The sequence below is a fragment of the Lynx rufus genome, unplaced genomic scaffold, assembly GCF_022079265.1.
Source record: "Lynx rufus isolate CCGP_SWC_20201006 ecotype Redwood Valley unplaced genomic scaffold, mLynRuf1.p SCAF_14, whole genome shotgun sequence".
NCBI classification, from domain to species: Eukaryota; Metazoa; Chordata; class Mammalia; order Carnivora; family Felidae; genus Lynx; species Lynx rufus.
Window position 1 is genome coordinate 13,239,817 of NW_025814828.1, and position 25,464 is coordinate 13,265,280.

At 43.1% G+C, this 25,464-nt stretch overlaps 1 protein-coding gene and 1 pseudogene across 1 annotated transcript in view; one reads left to right on the forward strand and one right to left on the reverse strand.

Moving 5' to 3' along the window:
* Nucleotides 1-25,464, forward strand: part of REPS2 (RALBP1 associated Eps domain containing 2) — a 218,407-nt gene that overhangs the window by 71,521 nt on the left and 121,422 nt on the right. The window contains exon 5 of the mRNA XM_047076346.1: nucleotides 5,952-6,049. Coding sequence (XP_046932302.1) covers nucleotides 5,952-6,049 — 98 coding nt within the window. The remainder of the gene's footprint in view (nucleotides 1-5,951; nucleotides 6,050-25,464) is intronic.
* LOC124509384 (ATP synthase subunit f, mitochondrial-like) lies at nucleotides 8,433-8,696 on the reverse strand (annotated as a pseudogene).

Genomic DNA, 25,464 nt, shown 5'->3' on the forward strand with positions numbered 1-25,464 from the left:
TGGAAACATGGCTCAATTTAATTTTGTACTCTCAAGCAAGGCTTTTTAAAAAAATAAAATGAAATGTATCCTAGTGGTGCCTTGTGTCCTATCCGAAACAAACCAGTTTCGACTTGTAATTGATTTAGATGATTTAATCCTTCGTATATAGATTTCATTACCTGGGAATATCGCATGTCGAAGGTTTATATTGTCTTGGAATTGTTCCTTTCAGTAGACATTCCAAACATGTTTATATAACAACGGCTTTTCTGAAACTACTTAAAAATATAACTCTGCAAAAGCAAAAGAGTTGATTCAACCTTTAAAGACAGATCACATAAATGAAAATATCTCGCTCTTGCGTTTGAGAAGAATAAGGGAAATGGTAGGGGAAGCATTTTGCTGAGAGCATGTGGCGTGCCCAGTTGTGGGGTCGCCTGCTTGCTCACACTTAACGCCGTGCTGGCCGCATTAGCGGTAAGGTACGTTAGTTGTTCGAGTTGGCTGCCTAGCCTGCAGTGCTTAAGGCTGCGTGCACTCACGGCAGTGCCTTGTCCTCCTGGGGCTCTGGCTCGTACTTTAAGATAGGACCAATTAAAGGTATTCTAGAATCGGTTATTCATCACCCTCCTCTTGTATTTTGTGGGCTGTGTTTGAAAATGACCCAGTTTCTGCAGGGTTTTGCTGTGTTGAAAATAGTGGTGAGTTCTAGAGGGACACAGATAAAAATGTGTGCTAGGCTATAGAGAGGCTGTAATATTGTAGAGAGGAGCCGGTGTGGCATAATGAAAAAATTTTTTGATGGGAATCAGAAGGTGTGGGTTTATGTGACTAGCTATGTGACCTTGGGCAAGACACTGAACTGCTCTGAACCGTGATTTCTTCTCCTCTTTTAAAATGGGGTAACACTATTCTATTGGGGTGTTGTGAGGATTAGCGGAAACACGAAGTCTGATTGGAAATTAAGTCCTATGCAAATGCAAGATGATGCTGTTAAGGGATAGTAACAAAAAATCACTCTCCTTAAACTCGAATGTCCCATTGGAGTCTGAAACAAAATAGGGTTGAGAATTCTTCACTTTGCTTTTAGCCTCTCCTGCCTGATTTCCCTAGTTTTAGAAGCGGAGCTCTTTTTTTGATTCTTAATGTTATTTGGGCTTGGACATTGGAGTTTTATGCCCAGCGTGGTGCCTGTTTTTTGGTTTTTAATTCACACGTGAGGCATTTTTTGTTCTACTGAGTCAGCCTATTACCAGGTTCTTCGCTATATCTATATCTATAATCTATATCTATCTATCTATATATATCTATTTGGCTATTCCTTTAAAAACTTGTCTGTATTCACTGTCTCTACTTCTTGCCCCATTCTTTCCTCATTCCATTTGGGCTTCCATTCCCCCCATTGGCAAGGAAACAACCTGCTTCTCTCCGTCTTCCTTGACTCTTAGCAGCCTATGTCAAGGTTGTCCATGCCTTCATTCTTACGTATTTTTTCTAAATGATAAAATGCACATATTTAAAAATCTCCCAAGTTGAGTTTTGACAAATGGATGCATCCATGTAGCCACCACTTTGATCAAGAATAGAACATTTCCGGGGCGCCTGGGTGGCTCAGTCAGTTGAACGTCCCGATTCTTGATTTTGGCTCAGGTCATGATCCCAGGGTCTTGGGACTGAGCCCCACATTGGGTCCTGTGCTGAGTGTGGAGGCTGCTTAAGATTTTCTGTCTCCCTCCGACCCTCTCCCTGACTTCTGTGTGCACTTTCTCTAAAAAACAAACAAACAAACAAACAAACATACATTTCAATCACCCTACAGATGCCCCTTTCCAGTCACTCCCTGGCCTCCAATGTGAGGACTGTTTTGATTTTTATCACCTTAGATTAGTTTTGCCTCTTTTAGAACTTAATATAAATGGAATCATATTGAACAACTCCTCTTATGTGTCTGCTGTCTTTCCCTTGGCATTGTGGTTGAGGTTCATCCTTATTGTTGTGTGTCTCAGTAGTTTGCTTCTTTTTATTACTCAGTTGTGTTTCATTGTGTGAATGTACCACAATTTGATCATCCATTCTCCTGTTGATGGACATTTGGTTTGTTTCCAGTGTTTGGCTGTCATGAGTAAGGATCCAGCGAACATTTGTTTGTGAATCTTTTTGTGACATATATTGTCATTTCCCTGGCACCTAGGAGTAGAATTTCTGTACCTTAGGGAAGGGGTGTAAGAAACTGCCAAAGAGTTTTACAGAGTGGCTGTATATACCCACTGGCGATGTATGAGAGTTCAGTGTTCCTTGCCAGCATTTGGTACTCTCAGTGGTTTCCTTTTCTTCAGTGTTTTTTAACTGTAGACATTATATCAGATATGAAGACATTTCCTTGTGGTCACTCTTTTATTCTTGGAACATTGTTTTCTAAGTTACCCCTTGCTGGTTTTTCTCCTATATCATGAACCTTAAACTTGACGAGCTACCATTTCAGAGGGTTCTTCTTTGCACAGCACACCCATAGAGAGGAGTCTGAGTGAACAGTCAGTTGCCTGTTTCTCAAAGAGTTTGAGTTTTTTGGCTCTAGCCATCGATTAGGAGTCTGTTAGGTCCCTGTAGTTGTGAACAAGGTCATTCAGAAATAAAACATTTACAGGTACTACCATTTAGGCTTCTCCATCTGTCTAAGTGAAAGGAAGGGAGAGTTTTTCTATCTGCAACTTGGTTCAATCTTGTGATTTTTGCTTCTAATTGATAGTATTCACTTCACAGCTTGTTCACTCCTATTTGTATAATGTCTGTAGATTCTCCCCCAGAGGATTTTCTTGGCCTGTTTGCTTCCTTTTCTGTCCTATATCCTCAGGTCAGGAAGTAAGAGAATCCCACATGTCTTCATTCTCTTTCTTCCCATGTTTTCAGAACTCAGTTTTTCTTAAGGCCTTCATGCTCTTTTCCATGTGTTTTTTTTAACTCTCTGTTGTCTTCACCATGTCATCAACCCATCTGACAAACCCAGGATTCCCTTTCCTGTTTCTGTACTCTGTTTTCCTTTTGATCTACACAGTGGCATATCTAAAACCTGTTAAATAGCAGTGACTCTGGTGCTCAGCATTCTAGAATTATTCTTAATTTATGCCTTTTCAGAAAGGAGTTTTGCCGGTGGAGTAATTTTCTAGGAATACATTTTTCTGGGGTCATTTCCCTGTCTAAGATTCTGCCATGATTCCTGGCTAGTGGGGAATGTTTGTGAGTGTGTTTTAAATCAGACTGAGTGTCTCCAGACCAGTCTGATTCAGAGCCCCTCTTCAACTTCTCTCCTGGCTCCTGCTATTCTAACCTCTGCTGGATGTAGCTGTAGCTCATGTCCCGTGGGTGAGACTTGTGTGCCAGGTATCGTGCAGAGATCTTGATGTGTGTTATTTTCTTCTTAGCACAACCCTTGGAGGCAGATACTGCTACCCATATTTAAAAACCGTTGAAATCACAGTAATACAACCATATAGTTAAAAAATATTTAAATGCCTGTAGTGAAAACAACTTTTCTCCTTCCCACTCAACTTATTTCTGATCTCCAGAGGCAACTACTGCAAATCTTACCTGTTTCTTCTGATACCTAATGTCTTATCTCTGTATCAAGATATCCGTTCTGCTTTTTCTTACACATCTTATTCTGATGTATCGATTCTAGGAATGTACTCTCTGAAGAGCATGGGCTGTGATGTCCGTCTCCTGGGTCTAAAGGTAGACTTGGTGGGCCTGCATTTCTAGCCTGTGTGACTATGGGTATTTCGCTTTAATGAGTTTCGGTTTTTCTTATCTGTAAAGTGGAAGAACGTCTGCCTCAGAGGTTTGCCCTGTGGATCAAATGAGGAATGTTATATAAACCTCTGTGCCTAACACGGGTCCTGGCACATTGTAGGTGCTCAACTGTTGCCTAGTATTTTCTTTGTATTTTTAGGATCTGGTACCTGTTTGGTTTTTGACGCCCTTAAGTGTTCTTGAAATTCACCTTCTGGATATCATTCATTGGGTTGATGGCAGATGTAGAGTCTTTGCTGTGCATTTGCTAGTGATCCCCGTTCTGGTTTGACACTGAATCTCAGAGTGATGAAATCTTTGGGGTTCTTCCCTTTGGAGAAAGATGATAACTTCTAGTTCCTTATGAAACCTCTTGTAAGGGGATCTGAGAATTATTTCTTTTGCATTGAGTTGCATTTGCCAGGTTTTATTTGGGAGGAAGGAGAGTAGAGGCAGTAAGTAACTCTTTCTGAGTTGAGATCCACCTGAGGATGGGACCAGAGTCAGACTGATGATGGTCTGATGATCAGTTCTGATACTGACAGAGCTGATCGAAGCACATGTTTTAGATTTGTGACCACATGGGCTTCGTACACTCACCTCTCCAGTCACGGGCAGGCACGGCCATCCTAGTCTTCCCATAGGAGTAGGAAGAGAAGATCTGCCGTTGAGGCCAGGCCTTTCCAAAAATGATGCCCCATGTGGCTGAGTCTTTGTTCAAGCCTTACTGATGAGATATGTCCATCTCTTCCAAGGGAAGGCCCTTGTAGGTGAGGGGCTGGAGCCATGGGCCAGGTGGCCTCCTCGCATATGTGCTCCTCCTGTGTAGTAGAAGCTCCCTTCCTCTGAGGGGAGCCAGAGGCATGGAGGGTCAGCTGCCCAGGGGAAGCTCATGACCACTAGTACCCCAACCATGGTGCAGTTTACTGTGTTCAAACCTTCTGGCATTAATAGTTATATTCAGTGTTCTGTCAAAATGGAGTGATCTTAAAAATCCTTCTTCAAAGGACACCTGCCTACCGGCTGAGACTTCTTTTTTAACATTTGGATTATGTATTCCTGGGTTTGTGTCTTTTGCAGTTTTTTTATATTCTTACTTATTCTTAGCAGGGTCTGAAAATCTACTTAATACTTTGCCAGGTAATGATTTTTGATGTTTTAATGTATTTTAACTGTGTTATAATGTTGTGTTCCAGTCCCTTGGAGGAAATATAAAAAGCAGATGTGAGCCCAAGAGTGGTTTGCTGTTCCTGATGTACTGTTCTTACACCTCCTTTATTTTCAGGTGATCAGAGTCTGCCCTGGGTGGTGCTGTGACAGGCTGCCCTGCACCCTCTACCGGACCTTATTTATAAGGAAGCTAGAGGAAGCGAGCATTTTACTTCTTGATATACTTCCAAAAACTCAAATTGTCAACCAGAAATGTTAATCAAAAATGGCTTCATCTTGGGTGATGAGTTCTCTTTTCTGTTGGAGCTGAATACTACCTGGTTATGTTTAACTGTTTTCCTACCATATTGGCAAAGTCATTATAAAATATTTGGGAAATAAAGTGAAAAAAGGCTTTTGTTTTTGTGGCTTAAAAACTTTTCTTAAAGTCACCAAAATTATTTTTAGTTTGGTTATTGAAAGATAAAATAATAAATATAAAATACATTTATTCCTTTTTGTATTTTTCTCTACTTGATTTTACATCCTTTCCAATAAGGAAAAGAAGACTGTGCCATTTATTTTTGAAAAATAAATAGTAACATTGATTCTTAGTGTTCAAAATGCATACTTATTTTCTTGTTTCTTTGGAAGATGGGTGACGAATGCAAGACTTTTAAACCGGCAGGTATATATAGAATTTACCCGATACTTAGAATTTGAGCATTTATAATATGGCACTTCTCTGACTATTGTTATTGCTTTCTATTCCAATTTATGTTCTTACCATTACACCCTTCAGATTTATTCCTAATCTCAACATGATGCAAATCTTTTCCTGTCTTTTTATGAATCAGTTAAATGGCTTTCGATTGCACCCAGGTTTGTTTGTACAAGGTGGCCCTATGTACATAAACTCTAATTCCTTTGCTGATTCTTCCCTGAAGAACAGACAGTCTCAGTTTGAGTGTGACATCATAATTTTTGGGTGGAATCTTTTTGTGCTGTGCTCACTTTTCCTCCTGCTTTTTCAGCTCCTTATGAAGCTAGACAGCCCCTTGTCCAGGCTGAAGGACCCTCATCGGGGGCCCCAGGAACCAAACCCCCTCGCCATCAGGCTTCCCTTATTCGGGTAAGTGATGTGGGGTTGTGCCAGTGGCAGACTTTGGGGACATGGCTTTTTGATGGGCTGCCTTTTTTTTTTCTACAAGGAAGATATAAAACTGCCCCCTTGGGCAAATATTGGACTTCTTGTTCTGTTGCTTGTATATTTTCGTTAATCTTTTTTTTTCTTAAAGTAAGCTCTACCCGCAACGTGGGGCTTGAGCTCACAACTCCAAGATCAAGAGTCACCTGCTTTACTGACCAGGCCAGCCAGGCACCCCTATTTTCCTAGATCTTTTTTGTAACGTGTGTTTCTACACTTTCTCGGTGTCTCTAGACGAATCCAAGCTGGTTCTTGGTCTTTTGTATGTCAAAATGCCCTTCCACCTGTATCTACTTAGTCTTTAGGCACCTCCCTCAGGAGTGCATTTTTCCCCCCCAAAACAGCCTTTCTTATTTTTGCCTTATTCTTTATTATTATTCATTTGGTGCATACTTAGCTGTTGCCCTTTGTTTTGTGCCTCCAATTACATTGCAGGCTTTTGGAAGGCAGGGGTAGTTCTTAGGCATTCTCTCTCAGTGCCTAGTCCATGCCTTTTGGAGAACAGTTATTTTATGTGTGGCAGCAACTACTGTTTCTTATATGTAATAGATAGCAGTATTCTGACAGAAACACAAGTGATGTCTCAGTTTCTCCTGGCTTAGAAAATTTCAGCTTCCCTTTCTCCAGTGTTTTCTTTTGGATAAAGAACTCATTTGTTTTTTTGTATCTGCAACTGTTATCTTGTGCAGTATCTCTGAGTCCTGTGCTGGGTAGGTCCTTTTCTCAAAAAAAGGGTGTGTGCATGTTGGTGTATGTGTCTGCATGAGAGGAATTACGAAAAAACTGGGTTTACTTTTGGGTGGTTTGTCAGTGTTCAACTTAGGAAGAAGGATTACTAAGGACCTTCGAAGGAAGATCATGGTGTTCAATGAATACCCTCTGGGAATGGGTACTCTGTTAGGCCTAGAACTGTGTTATGGACAAAACTTTATCTTCTAAGGTGGTAGTCTTTGTACAAAGAACTTTCCTAAGGATAATAATTTAGCCATATGCTGTGTATTTATATTTAATGCTTCCTACAACTATAAGATCTAGGTACTGTTATATCTATTAGTGTGGGTGAGTTAACTGTGCCTGAGAGAGGTTAGGTAATGGGTCTAAAGTTTTATTCATAGCCAGTAAGTGGAAGAACCAGAATTTGAAACCAGGCCTTGACCCAATGTCAAAATCTACGCTTAAAATACTTTACATTAGAGTTCCATACTATAGGGAGGCTATGTTCCGAACTTGCTACATAAATAAGCATTGGGTGTAGTAAGAACTATCCTTGAAAATCCCTTACTGGTACCATGTTGGAGGGCTAACATGCCATTCTCTCCTATGTCCAGAAGACCTCACTTTCACCTCCAAGCTGGAACAAAGAGCTGTTTCTTTAGCTGAGCCCCAGATGCAGTAGTTGGTTGTGTTTAGAGGTCCTGTGGTACAACAATATGTGTCTTTAAATATAAGAATCACATCTGCTGCGGAATGATGGTTTACAATAAGAAAGGCATTGGAGGGACTGGGATTCATCTAAAAGGTTCTACAGGATGTGCTGTGCATGTCTGTGTGGAGTTTATCCTAGTGCTGTGGAGTCCTAATCCTGAACTGTTAGAATGATGCTCACACAAGCAGGAAATCATGGCCTTTGCAGTGGTCAGATAGGGATCACGAGTTCCTTTCTACCTAGTCGCCTGGCAGGGGGGATGCCATGTGTTCTTATTTGGATTGGTGTCCTGTGACTTCTAATCTCGGGGTCCACGTTTCCTGCTAATAGACATGCTTCTTCGTTCAACTGATGTTTACTATATACCTATGGAGGTGGAACAGTCCCAGTCCCTGCCCTCATAGAGCTTCTAGGCAGTTGGAGGAGGTGGCCAATAATCAAACCATTGCAAAGTAAATAAGTCATTATAATATGTGTTGTGAATGGAAATTACACTGCTTTGAGGCTGAAAAACAGTGTGGGGGTGCAGTTATGTCCTACCCTTAGCAGGTAGGGGGCAATCAAGGAAGGCTTTTAGTGGGAAGCCACATTTGAGTTGAAATGGGAAGGATTTGTAGGTGTTAACCAGGTCAGGGGATGAGAATGGGGGAGTAGGCAAGAATATAGAGGGAACTGCGTGTACAACATTCTTTGCTAGTGCTTAGCATTTTATCCACATCCCCTTCAGTGCTCACAGCTGCCTTATGAGGTGATTCCTGTTATCCCATTTTTTTCCCATGTACCAGTCCTCTTTAATTCTCAATTAGAGTATGAAAGGACTCAAGGGTACCAGGCAAAGGCCATGGTCAGGAATGCAGAATGTGCCTCGACACTGGGCCCTCTTCAGTGGTACTTGCCTAGCTGCTCATGTTGGAGTTCCTTGTAACAGTGACAGTAGTTGAAAAGCACATAAGCTGCCAGCACCATAGGAATCCCAGCGATGGCCCCTTTCTTCACATTGACATGCTTGTAACACTGGTAGTAATCTCTTGAAACGGTCCAGCAGTGCCTTCAAGGGGTGAAATCCTGCATCAGTATCCAGCTTGGCAGCTCTCCTAAGTTGACATCCATGAGCTGCTTCTCCTTCACTGGTATGGATGACGCCATCCTGGAGTCCTGGGTGTCTGCTATGTCATCCCATGTTTCCGATGCTAAAACCTGAGATTTAAAGACCTTATGTAATCTGCCCAAAGTCACAGTTAGGAAGTGATAGGGTTGGAGTTCAAACACAGGACGTGATTTCTTAGTCTGGCTCAGGAACCAGATGGATAGTAATATCATCTGGTAAGCTAAGAAGCCCTGGATGAAAAACTGGCCTTGAGAGTTCTGGGGAAAGATCATGAGCTCAGTGTTAGATGCTGGGATTTGAGCTTTTGAGAGAGTCAAGAGGAGGTGTCAAAGAGATGGTAGGAGATAATGGCTCTGGAGCTTTGGGGAGAGCCAGGGCTGAACATCAGTATTTGCCAGTAGTTGGCCATTAGAAGGACTTAAGGTATCGTCTGGAAGAAACCAGATGGGTTCTTGTGCAGGACTGGCCAAACTCTGTGTGACTTTGGGTAAGTTCCTTCTCTTTTCTATGACATGAATGACTTGGAATGGATTTAACAGTCCATTGTAATAATCTGCGACAGTCTGACTCTCTTAATGTTTGTTTGGCATCAGTGGAAGCCCCGCCCCTGCCCCATCCCCTCCTGTTTGAAGCATTGCCTTCTGTTTAAGATGAGAACAAGGGGCCTTCCTCCAGACAGCACAGTTTGTGGTTTTCATGGCTGATGTGTTTTTGTTGCTTTTGTTCCTAGGTTTCTTCCTCATGGCTGTCAACTTAGTTTGGCTAGACTCTACGTCCCAGAAAGAAAATTGCCAACCTGAATTAGTCTTGTTGATGAGGGGATCTGAAGAGAAGGGTTTTGGTGGTAGGGGATTAATATGGATTGGGCCTGGTGCCAGCTGAGACTGGGATAACTCATTCCCCTCACATTGCCATGTTAATGTGCTGATGGCAACCTTGCTTTCTTCTAGCTTCCTCTGTCGCCTTGTATTCGAATCCTTCCTCATGATAGGATGGGAGGTGGCCTATGGGTACTGGGGGAGGTTTTTAGGGACTCTGGGCCAGTGCTGTTGCAGCTCATGAGCTTGGCATTTTAGAGATGCTTATGCCAAATTCAGCACCCAAATAATGGAATGAATAGTTTTTTTGCTTAGTACTTTATGAATTCGGTTTTTGTTTTTTTCTTTTTGTTCAGGGTGAGATGTTTTTCCCCTTGAAATTTCAGACTGAGCTTATTCTATATCTGTGGAGGGTTGACAGTGATTTGTAAAGAAATACTAAGTCTTCTTTCCTGATTCATCTATTATGTGTTTATAGGTCATTTTGTGGTTTACTTTTCACAAAGTTTCCTAAGCAGCTAGACTGTAGTCATTTGTAATTTGCTGGTGTAGGATTTAGAATTGCCCCTTTTGCTCCCACTGTACTCCACTGCGTCTGTTTTTGCCGTGGTTGCCAGAAACTGCTTTGGGTTAAGTTCTTGCTCCATTGACCCCTTGGCAGCTTTTGACATTAACCACTGTCTTGATATGCTCTCATCGTTTGGTGTCCATGATGCCATCTTCTCCTGGTTTTCTTCCTGCTTCTGTGACTACCTCTTACTAATCTTCTTTTTCCATTCTTCTTCTTCCACCAGCACCTCACATGTTGGTGATGCCTGGGTGCGCTTCTTACTCTGTTCCTCTTTAGCCGTATGGAAGCTTATGACCACATATCTCCATCTGGTGCCACTGATGGGACTCAGATGTCCCACTGTCTTTCCCACAGAACCAGCTTTCACCCTTCCATTCCTGTCTCCATCCATCTGTCAGCACAGGCCAGAATGCTGGTTGCTGTCTTTGACTCACTCTTGCCCTCCTGCCCACTTAGTTACCAGGTCCTGGCCATTTCACTTTCTAAATGCCTCTCTTACCTGTCCATTTCCCTGCACCTCCTTGGTTCAGGCCGTCCTCCTCTGTCACTGAATCTGTTCTGTCAGCCTGTAACTCTTTTTCCTTGCTTCCACTCTTGCCTCTTCAAATCCATTATGCTTACTGCGTATAAAAATAGTCTTAAAAATACATATCTGATCACCTTACTCCCTTGGTTGAGACCTGCCCACTGCTCTCTGCATACCACCTACTTCCGAACAGGGCCCTCAGGGCCCTGCTGTTCACACCTGCTTGTTACCTTTTCAGCCACAGTAGTTCACTTCTCTCCCTCCACACCCTGGCCACAAGGGAGCTACTGTTGTTTCCCTAATAGCCAGTGTCCTTTGTGTGGGAACCTTACTCTTCGTCTTGTCTTTTGCCTTCTTTGTTTTCTCCTTTGCCTTCATTCATGTATACTTTTTTTTTCCATTGAAAACATTAAGTTTGAGAATTTTCTAATATTTCTTGTACATGTGAAGTTTCCATTTTTTCATTCTTAAAAAATAGCTCATTACTCATCTCCTTTATCTGTGAAGCTCAGCCAGAGGGATGGGCCTTCAGTCTTTGTTGGTTTCACATTCCAGAGGCAGCTTTTCTTTTGTGTCATTCCAGGAATATTTTAGGCACACATAAATAAATATAGGTATTCATGTATATGTGTATTTGTATGTGTATATATTTACATATATATTAAATATATGCAATATATTTTTACCTGACTTTGGGAATACAGGTTTGGTAGATCAAATATACTTCCAGGCGGATCTCACTAGAAAAAATTTTATCTTTTATTTTAAATCAAAAAATTTTATCTTTTATTTATATTCACTTTTTGCACCTAAATATGCATGCTGTAATATTTTATTCTCTTTTTGAAGGGGTGAATGTAACAGTCTTCTGGGGTAAATTCTCAATGCTCACTTGTCTTTATTACTTCAAAGACAAAATAGTGATAGAATTTAGAGAACTTTATCACCCTGCCATTTCACTTAGAGGTTTTGGCTTTATTTGTGGTGGAAGTTTTCTAATGAGTAGGCAGACATTGTCAGACCTTGCTAAGCAGCCATCGTTTTAATCTAAAAGTCTGAGTTGAAAAACGTTTATTGAACTTAGTTGTCTCCTTTACCCCCCTCATTCTCGCTCAATTTCAGTTTCTTGCCATGCCCTCCCCATCCTGCTATGGACTTAATTGTAGGTACTTATGTCCAGAAGCAGATTCTCTCTGCTCCTCGCATCTATTCGGAACGGTTGTAAGTGAAAAAGAAGTGTGTAAAGGATGCTGAAAGAAATGAACACCCCGAGGCTCTGTTGGAGCAGTGTTGGCAGAAGTCAGAAGACAATTGGTAGCCACTGCGAGTGAGTTGTTCACTGTAGGAGTTTGGATGAGAACAGGCAGAGCTAGACTTTCTGGGAGACTGTCCCTGCAGTGGGAGGACTTTCTGTGGTGTCAAGGGTATTTTATGGATGGTTGGGACTAGGACGCTGGGGGTGGGGGTGACGAGGAGTAGAGGCTGTGGCTGCAAGATTGGGATGGGATTGAATGAGGTGGCGTAGAGGCAAGTCACGAGCACGTCGGTGCTCTGAGTGTGAGAAGAAAGAAGCAGGTCAGCAAGTGGGCCTCACGCAGTACTGTCTCAGCCGCTCTGGTTTTCTTACCTAGTGCTTGTCCCGGGGAAGTGGCCTACGTGACAGGTCGGGCCGTGGGGGGCTCTTTCAGGGTCACTTGGCCTGGTGGGGGGTTGGTTTTTATGTTGTTTTGCTTTGTTTTAGTGGAGCCTGGGCCATTTTTTTTCCTTCCTTAATTTGGAATCTTCCCCCTCTCCCCTTATCTGAGAGCTGTGACTCTGTCCCCTGCAAAGTGCCCCTGTGCGTACTTCAGCATAATGCCACTCCACGTTTAGCTCTTGCCTTTTTTTCTTCTCCATATCTTGCAGTCAAACCAGTGGGCTGACGAGCCACTGAAGAGAGCCACGCGGCTGTTCTCCCAGGTGGCTAGAGCTGAGCAGCCACCGACGATGCCCTCTTCCCTGGGCTGCGGCGAAAGCACGCTACGGTGCTACTTGCTTGTTGCAGGTTATACGGCAAACACCACACTGGTTTTGGTTTTGTTTTGGATCGTGGGTTGTGAGCTTTCAAATACCCTTGTTCTTCAGGGCAATTAAAAGTTAAAAAAAATATATCAAAAATTAAAAAGATACAAAAGGGTGTAGAGTGAAAAGTGTCCCTCCCGTCCCCTCCACTGGCCATCCAGTTCCCTATCCCAGAGGCAGCGAATATGACAAATTTCTTTTGTATCATTCTAGGATGATTTTATGCATATGCAAGTGAATATAGGTGTTCTTATGTAATTATATATAACAGGTACAAAACATGGAGTTGCACCTTCTTACATGTATGGTAGCATACAATATACATCTGTTATGCACTTGCATGTTTTACTTAGCGATGAGCTTTAGTAGCATTCTATAGCAGTACATAAAGTACTCCTTTTTGGTTTTTTTAAATGCATAGTATTGTATAGTGTGCGTCTTCCATAAATCATTTATGGATCAGCTCCTTATTTTTTTTTTAATTAAAAAAAAATTTTATTCTTGAGAGAGAGAGAGTCAGAGCACGAGTGGGGTAGGAGCAGATAGAGAGGGAGACACAGAATCTGAAGCAGGCTCCAGGCTCCGAGCTGTCAGCACAGAGCACGATGTGGTGCTTGAACTCACAAACCATGAGATCATGACTGGAGCCAAAGGTGGACGCTTAACTGACTGAGCCACGATCAGCTCCTTCTGATCAACATCTGGAACTTGCAGTCAGACTTGCAATACATGTTTGCAATACATAGGGCCAGTTCTTAGAAATGGAATAATTGAGTGAAATGTCTACACATTTTTATTTTTTATAGAGATTTTCAAATTGGAGACTACCAATTCACGCATTTACCACCAATATACAAAAATGTTTATTTTCCCATACCCATGCTAACACAATGTGCTAAAAATCTGATGCATCTTTGCCAGTCTGGTGAAAAATGGGTAAAAAATGAGATCTCACTGTACTTGTAATTAACATTTCTCTTTATTAGTGAAGTGGAGTATCTTACGTTTATGAGTCATTTGTGTTTCCTTTTCAGTGAATTGCTTCATATCGTATGCCCCTGTTTTGAGTTATCGGTGTGTTCTTTACTGGTTTGTCATTCCTAACAGTCTGAAACCAGAAGCTGGTGTCTTCCTTTGGGCGAGTGAGAGGCTGCAGTGTATGTGGAAAATTGCTTCTTGTGTGGTTGTGGGGAGGTCTGGGCACCGAAGGCCCTCGTAGGAGGTTGGGGACCCCAGCTTCTCTTGGTTCTGGAGCACCTTAGCACCTCCAGCAACAGGAGTTTCTTGTTTATAATCTTTAGGGCAGAAAGTAGAATTACTTAGTTTATGGGTAAACATTAGGCTAGGAAAATCTTCTGTTGTTCGGGATGTTGAATGGTAATATATTGTGCGTGTGTTGACCTCTTGCCATTGCTAAATTGGCTAAATTCTCTTCCTCTGGCTGAAATAGAAGGGCTTGAGGGAAGAGAGGGAGGAGGAGGAAGAGGGTGGGAAAGAGTGTATGTGTGTTCGCCTTTCTGTATAACAGGAAGAACTGGTTTGATAAATTTTATAGGAATGTAAGTACCTTATTCTTGACATCTTGTTTTATCAGACACATTCCACATTTGATTTCAAACCCTAGCTGGAGATTTGCCATGTCCCAAGGGGTGAAAAAGTTTGATGTGTTCTACTTCACTGAGTCTCCCTAGGACCCCCTAGATACCCGATTAGTCACTATTATCACAAAGAGGTCCTGTTTTTCATCTCATCAAGCCTCCTTCTTTCTTATTTCCTTCACCCACTTCTAATTCTTTTTCAGATTTTCTAGGCCTTATTTTTTAAACCTTTAATTTCAATTGATACTGAAATTTACTTTTTTTAGCCTAAATTTTTTTTTTAGCTGTCTCTTATTATATTCTTTTTTTTTTTTTTTTAAATTTTTTTTTTTTCAACGTTTTATTTATTTTTGGGACAGAGAGAGACAGAGCATGAACGGGGGAGGGGCAGAGAGAGAGGGAGACACAGAATCGGAAACAGGCTCCAGGCTCTGAGCCATCAGCCCAGAGCCCGACGCGGGGCTCGAACTCACGGACCGCGAGATCGTGACCTGGCTGAAGTCGGACGCTTAACCGACTGCGCCACCCAGGCGCCCCTCTTATTATATTCTTTAGGTGCTCGCCATCTACCTATGCTTCTTAACAATTAAAGTGATAGTAGTTGCTCGGTTTCTTTGCTGGGAGGCACTTCTACATGAAAAATGTTTTGTGTTACAAGATGAGAATAGTAAAGAGATACTGGATCATTGAAAGAGGTGATTCCAGGATATGAGAACAGGGCATGTGACATTGAAACTGAAGGATGTTTATGGGAAAAGGAAAATTCAGTAAATACTAGGATTCATTGGGGTGCTGCCTTAAGGCCTTGCAGAAGCCGTGCTTGGAGACAGGGTGGACAGAGGGTAAAAATGATAGACCTGGTACCCATGAGAATTTTAGCTTCCATATAGTGCTCAACAGGTCAGCTAGACTAGATGAAAGTAAATGAGCACATTTTATTTGTGGGGTCAGCATTGCTTTTCCCCGCAGATATGGGCATCATGGTATCCAGAACTATCCTGGTAGTAGCTAGGGCCCACATTGATTTGGTAGACAGGAGCACCTCTGATTTACCCTCTCAGATGTAAACACCCAATTGAACTCCTGGTCCCAGATAGTAGCTTTTAAAGCTGGAAAGGAGAGGGGTGTTTGTTTCTGGCATATTCTCCAGGACCCCTTCATCTCAGTTAGTATATACTAGGGTGTAAATACGGAAGGCTCATTTACAGTGGCACCATTTCCGCCCCTGGGCCCTTTGCTATTCCCCCAATCTCAGGTGAGCAGCTGGTGTCGTCCCCCTGGTTGCCTATCCCAATGAGTGTCTCTACCAAACCGAGTGTTTATTTGGTCCTGAAGACGTGCTGGCCCCTTCCCTTGTGTGTGTCATTCCAGTTCTCCCAACAGTCTTGCAAGGTAGACTACTTGCAAGATTATGTCCTGTACTCGTCCACTCAGTAATACTAAGTGGCTTATGTGGGTCAGGCACCATGCCAGGGGTACCCCGCAGACTACAAACATGGTCCCTGCTCTCAGGGGACTTGCAGTCAAGCAGGGCAGATGGATGTGAATCAAATGGTCCTGCCACTGCAGGTATAATGGGCATTGCCTAGAGGCAAGGGAGGACTTGCTGGCATGTGACGGAGAAATCCCACCTAGGGCTAGGAAGTGAGGGAAGGCTTCCCCAAAGAAGTGCTGCTTGAGCTGAGCTGTGAAGGGTGACAAGGAGGTAACCAGGCTAAGGGAGGATGGTGCCGGGAGGTGTGGAGAGGGGCTCCTGGCTGAGTGGGAAGCCTCTAGGCTAAGGTCGTGCGTTTCTTCCTTGTGGACAGCAGAGTCTACTCTGGCTAGCTTAGGCAAATCGGGGTTTCTAATAAGGGAGTGGAAAGCCTACCAGATCTTTGGAAGGGCTGAAGATTCCGACTCTGTTCTGAGCATGCAGGAACAATTCCTCAAACTGCACAGCAGGACTGGATGGCTGGACGGCTGAGGGAGCTTTGCCTTTCTCACCGTCAGGAAGCTGCAGACCTGGGCAGTTGCTGCCATAGCTTTTAGCTGCAGCTCCACGCTGAGTCTGACCCAGGCCTGCCAAGTGAATGCTTTGTTCCCTGCCTGTTTGACCACGTGACTTGTTTTGAATTAGCCTTCCATGGGCATGTTTAGTGGAACCTAAGTCCCATCTGTAATTCTAACAGCAAAGGTATTTGGATAATGTACTTTTACCTAGCCAGCATCTGCAGTGCATAGCTTTGCTAAGAGGAGATGGTGTGGGCATGGAGTGAGCCAGTCCACCATGTATACAGCCCACCGAGGAGACACAGTCCAAGACCTGGAAGAAAGAAGGCTAGTGTGGCCAGAGCCTGGAGTGGGAGGGAGATGAGGCTGGTGGGTAGGCGGAGCCCTGTGAGCCATGCCACTATCTTTTAGGTGGGGAGCTGATGGTTCAGAAATTAAGTGGCCCACGTCTCATGGTGAGTAAGTGACCATCCCAGATTTGAGCCCAAGTCTTTCTTCCTCCAGAATCTGCACTCTTTTTGCACCTCCAATCTGTAGCCTCATTGTCTAAAGCAGTCCTTGAATTGAGCCCTAGATCTTGGGACATCTGTTTCCCATCTGACCTCAGACTGCCTTGAGTATTAAGGGAGGACATAGTGGAGGAGGTAGGTGTCCTTGACCCAACTGGCAAGGATTGGGCTGGGCACGTTAATGCACTGGTACTGAAGTCCGCAGCCTTGTCAAAGTGTCCTCCTACTGCTGATTTTTCACTTTCTGCTGACCTTCTCCAGAGAGCAAAATCCCAAGGAAAAATGGCCTTCTGGAACAGCAGATCTTGGCTCCTGATGGAAGAATTGGAGACCGTGATTATTCATAAGCATTTCTTAGGTTAATCAAAAATAGTGTTAGTGCCACATACTAAAATCACAGTGAAATAAATGATTGAATACCTGTATTGTATGGCTATCTACAGGATTCTTTCCTGATGTGAAAACATGCCAGATGCTTATAGGCATGTCAGAAATAAGACGGTGCTCTCTCTGTATAATTAATAGCTTATGGGCCAAAATCTACAACTAAACTAGATAATGGGAGGGACATGTAAGTATAGGATATTCATATCCCATGCTCAGATCGTCAGTCTGCAGAATTGCTGCATTGATTTTTGGCATTGCAGTGAGCGTGTTCCTTTATTTTTTTCCTCATGGTGAGTATACTCTTTAATTCCCATCACCTATTTCACTCACACCTATACCCACCTTCTCTCTGGTAACCATCAGTTAGTTCTCTATAGTTAAGACTCTGTTTCTTGGTTTGTCTTTATTTTTGTTTTCCTTTGCTTGTTTGTTTTGTTTCTTAAATTCCACATGTGAGCACGCCTGGGTGGCTCTGTTGGTCAAGTGTACAACTCTTGGTTTTAGCTCAGGTCATGATCTCACAGTTCATGGGTTCGAGACCTGCATCGGGCTCTACGCTGTGTGGAGCCTGCTTGGGATTCTCTCTGTCCCTCCCCTGCTTGCACTCTCTTAAAATAAATAAACGTTAAAAAAAATCTAGAAATTCCACATATGAGTGAGATTACATGGTATTTGTTTTTCTCTGACTGACTTAATTTGTTTTTCATTATACTCTTCAGCTCTATCCATGTTGTAAATGGCAAGATTTCATTCCTTTAAAAAATTTTTTTTACGTTTATTCATTTTTGAGAGAGTGCAAGCAGGAGAGGGGCAGAGAGAGAGGAAGACAGAGAATCTGAAGCAGGCTCCATGCTCTCAGCTGTCAGCACAGAGCCCAATGCAGGGCTTGAACCCACGAACCATGAGATCATGACCTGAGCCGAAGTTGGATGCTTAACTGACTGAGCCGCACAGGTGCCCCTCATTCCTTTTTATGGCTGAGCAGTATTCCATTGTTTGCATACACACATATGTACACACACACACACACACACACACAACACGTCTTTTCCCATTCACGTATCGACGGACACTCAGGCTGCTTTGATAATTTGGCTATTATCAGTAACACTGCGATAAACATAGGGATGCATGTATCATTTTGAATTAGTGTTTTTGTATTTTGGGGGGTAAATACCCAGTAGTGTGATTTCTTGGTTGTAGGGTAGTTCTATTTTTAATTTTTTTGAGGAACCTCCATACTGTTTTCCACAGTGACTGTGCTAGTTTGCATTCTCACCAACAGTGCAGGAGGGTTCCTTTTTTCTCCACATCCTCTCCAACTCTTGTTTTTTGTCTTCTTAATTTTAGTCATTCTGACAGGTGTGAGGTGATATCTCATTGTGGTTTTGATTTGTATTTCCCAGATGATGAGTGATGTTGAGCATCTTATCATGTGTCTGTTGGCCATCTGGATGTCTTCTTTGGAGAAATGTCTTTTCTATTCATGTCTTCTGCCCATTTTTTAATTGGGTTATTTGTTCTTTGGGTTTTGAGTTGTAGAAGTTCTTTATATATTTTGAACATTAACCCCTCATTGGATATATCATTTGCAAATATTTTCTCCCATTCTGTAGGTTGCCTTTTGGTTTTGTTGATGGTTTCCTTTGCTGTGCAGAAACTTTTTATTTTGATGTAGTCATGGTAGTTTACTTTTGCTTTTATTTCTCTTGCCTCAGGAGACCTGTCTAGAAAAATACTGTGGCTGCTGTCAGAGAAGTTACTGCCTGTGTTCTGTTGTAGGATTTTTGTGGTTTCAGGTCTCACGTTTTAAGTCTTGAATCCATTTTGAGTTTGTTTTTGTGTATGGTGAAAGAAAATGGTTGAGTTTCATTCTTTTCCATGTAGCTGTCCGGTTTTTTCAACACCATTTGTTGAGGAGACTGTCTGTCTTTTTCCCATTGTATATTCTTTCCTCCTTTGTAAAAGACTAATTGACCATCTAATTATGGGTTTATTTCTGGATTTTCTATTCTATTCCATTGATCATTTGTCTATGTTTATGTTATTACCATACTGTTTTACTTATTCCTGCTTTGTAATATAACTTGAAGTCTGGAATTATGATACCTCCAGTTTTCTTTTTCGAGATTGCTTTGACTAGTCAGGGTCTTTGTGGCTCCATACAAATTTTAGGATTGTTTTTTTGTAGCTCTGCAGAAAATGCTGTTGGCATTTCGATAGGGATTGCATTAAATCTGTAGGTTGCTTTGGGTAGTATAGACATTTTAGCAGTATTTGTTCTTCCCATGAGCATGGAATATTTTTCCATTTCTTTGCATCATCTTGAATTTCTTTTGTCAGTGTTTTATAGTTTTCAGAGTAGTGAGGTTGATTTTTAAAATGTTTATTATTTTTGAGAGATAGTGAGTACTAGTGGGGGAGGGGCAGAGAGAGAGGGAGACAGGATCTGAAGCAGGCTCCACACTGACAGCAGGGAGCCCGATGTGGGGCTTGAACTCATGAACTGTGAGATCTTGACCTGAACTGAGGTTGGATGCTCAACCGACCGAGCCACCCAGCTGCCCCCGTAAGGGTGTTTCTTAAAAGGAAATGGTAATGTTACAGGATAGACGGATAATACAGGGAGAGCCATAGGGCTTGCTGATTAAGAAAGAGTACAGACAACTCTGCTCATGTTCTGGCTTTACCATTTTAATATATATGTGTGATCTTGGTAAGTCACTTCCCTTCCCTAATCCTCAGTTTCCTGTTCTGCAATATGGAAATAACAGAATCCACTTCACAGGGTTTTGTGAAGATGAAAACAGGTCACATGTATTGGATGCTTATAATGCCTGGCACCTAATTAGCAAAGCACTATGTCTATGGTGATTACTTTTAAAATTTACTTTATCTTAATAAGCAGCAACTCTGTGTTGCTCATTAGATTCAGATTCCTACACTTTAGCAATCAACCTCCTAAGCTGTTGAAATTAGATCCCTGAGCGAGTTTTGCATCTTTATGGATTTATTTCCATGAAGAAACTGATAAGGTTAAATTGCTCTGTTAGGATTTAATTTTAACTAACGTCTCTATAGGCAGAACCAGAAGTTATTTATTGCAACTTCCTGTGAATCTATAACTATCTCAAAAGAAAAAGAAAAAAAGAGAATTTTTTCCTTCTCATTTCATAGGTCAGGAAGAGGGCCCAGCCTTTACACTGTTAGGCGACATTGTTTGGTAAATGCATATAAAGTTCGGCTCTCATCATCATAGGAGAGAGAGCTCAGGTTAACCTTTCTGTCTCTGGATTGGAATTGACCATTTGTCCAGTTACTTGTTCACTCATTGAATAGACATTTATTGAGCATAGGTACTTTTCTAGGTGCTGGCGATATAGCGGTGATCAGAATAGACCAATTTTCCCACCCCCATCGACCTTTTATTATAGTGAGAGCGGGGTGGGAGACAGAATATAAATAGGATTGTAGGGTATCATACAGGGGAACCGGTTGAATGTTCGAAACAAAATTGTTGAGTTCCATCTCCTTTACTTTGTTCCTCATTTAATAGTTTTCCCACAGCTTTACCCTACCTCTCTCTTCTTTTTACTCTGTACATCTTCCCTGGGAGCCTCCTTCAAACCCACAAAAGATAAATTCCTATTAACCAGACATAGAAAGATGGCTGCATCCACACTCTTGCTGTCCCTATAGGTCATCTCCGGGGACAAGTTGTAAAGTTGTGTGGGCTCAGAATTGTCTCCTGTCTTTAGGTGGTCAGATTACAAAACAAAGCCTCATCCTTCCATTGTCACTGCAGGAATGGCTGTGCCACTGAGATGGGGCAGGCCTGCCTTTTCTCTGGGCCTTGCTTGAAGGATAGCTCGACTAACAGCTGCTATGCAAATATGCCCCACATTTTAATGATTTCAGTGCGTCGGTGTATTTCTCACTCCTCTAACAGATTGGTAGGCAGCTTTCTTCCCCATGGTGATTCAGGCAGCAGTGCTCCTTCTGTCCTTTCGCTGTGCCATCCCCCATGCAGCGGCCCTTGTGGACTAGCATAGAGTGCCACAGGGTGCTAACCGTATGTGGAAATGGCGCAGGTCACTGGTGCTCACATTGCATTGGCTAGAACTCAGTCATGTGGCTGCAGCTCACTGCAGGGGGTGTGGTAGAACATGTCATTGTGGGGTGGGCAACCACAGCCACTCACTGATACTTCTGTACCAGGCCCCGTGTGGTGTAAATGATCGGAGGACAGCTGCCATGATCCCACCTATCAGCGTGGCTGTCATTTGCGTCTATGACTCTTCTTTTGCCTCAGCCCCGTGGCTGATCAGTGGCCGTGATCTTTCCTTAGGCAGATCAGTATTCACTCGGGCTATCGTCTGGTCTCACCAGCCTGTTAGCCATTGTTTCTCGTTAGGGGTGATTGAGTGATTGAGTCTTCTCACATCTTTGCTCATGAAATCGTGTTTTGATCAGTGGTTGCACTATGGCCATCTTCTTTCCAAAATATTGTCAGTAGGTGAGGTGTTCTCACATATTCACTGTGGGCTTTGTATGAGCTTTTGCTACTCCAGATGGTTTGTTTACCGAGGTACCAGAAGGACACTGGCATGAGATCATTGCATCCTCAGGTGAAAAATGGCTGGACTCTTGGGCAGCACTTACAGGATGCCTCCAGGGTGAGATTATATTCTAAACAGAAATGTTCTGTGGTTGAAACAATATACACGCCCTTTGTAAATTCTCCCTGTAATGCCTCCTTGCAATTCATGTTATTCAACTGTGCTTGATTTTTAAGATACTTCAGGGGTAAATGTCACCTTTTGGGATTTTATTAATAGTATTACTTTTTAATGAGTCTTTTGAAGTCTCTTTCATTATAAACAGCCTGTTTTCCCCGGAGATAATAACTTGTAGTGCCAAATATTTGCATTTCACTTGAAACGAAACTAAGGGTTTGAATGTTTTAAATACAAGCAAATCTAATTCTCCTGTGTCTAGAGAAACTGCATAATGGACCATATGTATGTGGCTTAAGCAGACAGATGTGGAAGGTTTCTCTCTCCTTTTATTTTTTCTTAAAAACGCTGGCAGAGCTCAAAATTGGCACCAACTCGCAAATATCTCCACCCAGCCAACAGAACCGCTGGAGTTGAACTGGGAGAGGCCTCCTAGGGTGCGTGCATGAGTGGAGCTTTGCCTGGTTCTGGCTTCTGCTTGGGAGCCCGAGGCTCCTTAGCTTATCCACCCCCATTTCTCCATTCCTCCAGCCTTTGCAGTTCGACATTCTCTCTTAGGTGGCTGACTTCTCAGACCTTTGTCAAGTTGTGCCCATTGTTTCACTTGACTTGTGGGTTCATTTGGAGATGTTGCGTGCAGATATCTGGGTCCTGCAGCAAGATGGCCCTCGAGCCGCTGACAGAGGGGTCCTTAGCTGCCATCTCACTGCTGGAGTGGGCCTTCCTCTGGTCATGGCCAAATGGCTTTTTCCTCCCTGACTCCTCTCATCCTCTCCCTAACTCTGGCCCATCTTGACCTCTGGCCAGGGTTGCTCATGTGGCCTTAACTTGTCTTCCTGCCTTTAGTGTTTCCCCTTCCATTCTCCTCACTGAAGTGATCTTTCTGTAACTGACATCTGATTATTTCATTGTCCTGTTTAATACTTACCTGTGGCTTCCTATTGCCTTCTAGATACAGTCTGTACCTCTCAACCTGGGCCTTCATGATCTGGGCCTTGCTTGCTGTCTGGAGCACCTTGAGGCAACTCCACTAACATCCGCTTTGTACCAGCAATCTTTTCTCTCTACATGTAGCCCACTGAGCTAACTTCAGAAGATGGCCATCTTCTCTCATTTTTTGGAGTTTTGACAAATGCTATTCCTTTTGTTTGTCTTGCCCTGCTTGTTCTATGGCTTGGCTTCTCAAACTTGAGTGTGCTTCATATCATCTAGAGGGCTTGTTACACCACAGATTCCTGGGTCCTACTCTGGAACTTTATGATTCACCAGATGTAGGGTAGAGCCCAAGGTTCTCTGTTTCTAGTAAGTCCTCAGGTGATGTTGATGTGGGTGGTCTGGAGACTGTACTTTGAGTAGAAAAGTTCTAGACTACCCTTCACTGTTTTTGAGATTGCCTGTTTGTCTTTCTCCCTCGTTAAACTCTAGCCTTCCTTGAAAAAAAAGAATCTGTTGGCCCAACAGGGTAGCCAGAATCTCTAGTGTCTGAAATATACTTAATGATCAGCAGGTATCTGTTGAATGAATGAATGAGTAGATCACCTCCTGCAGCAAAGTTCAAATCATTTTGCTTCTTGTAGATCAGCTTTCTTTTAGACTGTTTCAGCCTAAGAATATGTGGAATGTCATCTACCCCTTCCATATACCTTCACCTGTCCCTGAAACACTCACTTAATGGATATGGAACGTGAGAACTCCCTGTAGAGATCAGAGACCATGGACGAACTACAGGAAGATAGACATGGACTTCTTTTGATAGATCTGAAACTTTAAGTATGAAATAGACTCCTAGGTTTTCTTTCATTAAGCACAGCACAGAGTAGTATTTCTGCACCTCTTTTAATAGAAGACATACACCTGAGCTTACTAGAGTGCATCAGTCAGTGGATCTCACACTGCTCTTTGGTATCTGTGATGTACCTGCTAATGACTGTACATAGAATAAAGGAGTACATGATACAGTTGTGGTCCTCCAGGTTGAAACCCGAGTGATGATATTCAAGAGCACTTGAAATGTTCACACTGTGTGGCACTTACAAGAATTCATATTTTTAAAGATGGCTAATTACTTGGTTTATTAAATCAGTTAAAACCATGCAGTGGGAAGCAAGGGGAAAGAGAATGGGGGTAGGTGAACACATTTAGTGCAAGCCAGGAGGAGGGCCACACTGTGTTCTGCACGGGTTATACAGTGTTCATATGCCCTCTCTCTTTGTTGTGAGGCCTTCTTGGTTTGAGGGAGCAGGAACTCTCCTTGCCAGCTTAAGTTTTCTTGAAATGGAGGAGGGTTGGAGTTCTCACGAATCTAAGAAATGAGAGACAGGGAGTGGCCCACTGGTCCAGAGGAGTGGGAGTTCTTGGTTATTTGTGCTTGTTTTGCCATTAACAGGACTTGCCCTAGTCTCCTTGAGTTTTCTTCACTATCCGCTTATCTTTTGGCTGCCAACCGCCATCCTCCCCTCCTTTTCTTTTTCGTACTTCTCTATCTCACGGGTTCTGCTTCTGCTGGTTCTGGCTGTCACTGTGCCTCATGGCCTATCTGTATCTGCTCAGGGTCTGCTTTCTGTGCTTGTTGATCTTCATATTTCTTATCCACACCCCCAGTAATGAGCATACGGCTGAAGTTTTTCCTTGCTAGAGTAGAGCTTTCTATGCAACGGCATCCCAGAGGCCAGAAACGGTGTGCCCACCCCTGCTTCCTTGGACTCAGTTGGGCAAGAGCAGGTGTGAGCTGGGTGTCATGGTACACACATAACCGCCAGGCCCGCCTTTGTGTCAGAGCTGGGGGATGGGCAGTGCCGTCTGCAGTAGCTGTGGGCCTGGCAGGTACATTGGCGGGCCCTTGGGGGCACTGGGACTTGAGTAATAGGCTCAGAGGCTGGGGATAATAGGCTGAGATCAGAGAAAGGATGGGCTGGGAAGAAGGTACACATCTGACCTACGAAGAGTGAGCAGATGCCTGCTGAGAGTGAGCAAGGAGGAGGAGGAATTGTAAGGACCCTGAAGGCTGCGTGGAGGAGGTACATTTTTTAAATTAGGCAACAAGTCGTCTCTGTATGCTTTTGAGCAGAGGAATCATCACTTCTCCTGTCTGTTCCTGCTTCCTGCTGGCAGAATAGACTTGACACCTGCTAAGAGGCTACTGATGCCAGTCAGGAGTGAGATAATGTGGGAGAGGAAATAGAGTGAGCAGGTGGTCCTGGGATTGGAGAAAGAACAAACGTGGGCTCACATAACAACAACTGGATACGGCAGCTTCAGTTCCAGGCGGAAAGGAGTGTATGGTAGGGAAATAGTAGCTTCTGTGTCAGAATCAAGGAATGCAGCGGCCAACACGCAGCACAGAGATTTCTGTGCCTTCCTTTGCAGGGTGGCAGTGGGTAGAGCTCTCCAACCGTGTCCTGCCGGGTTCGTGAACCATCTCTGTCTGCTTAATTGTTCACTCGTAAACATCTGTTCTTGTGTCCGGTCCGTGCCCAGCTTTTTAGATAGATACCTTTACTCCAGCTGTTTCTTTCAGTGCTACCCAGAAGGGCAGCATTCCCGGGAGCTCTACACATTGTAATTTGGCCAGGAACCCAATCCGTTGCATGCCAACGCCCTCTACCTTG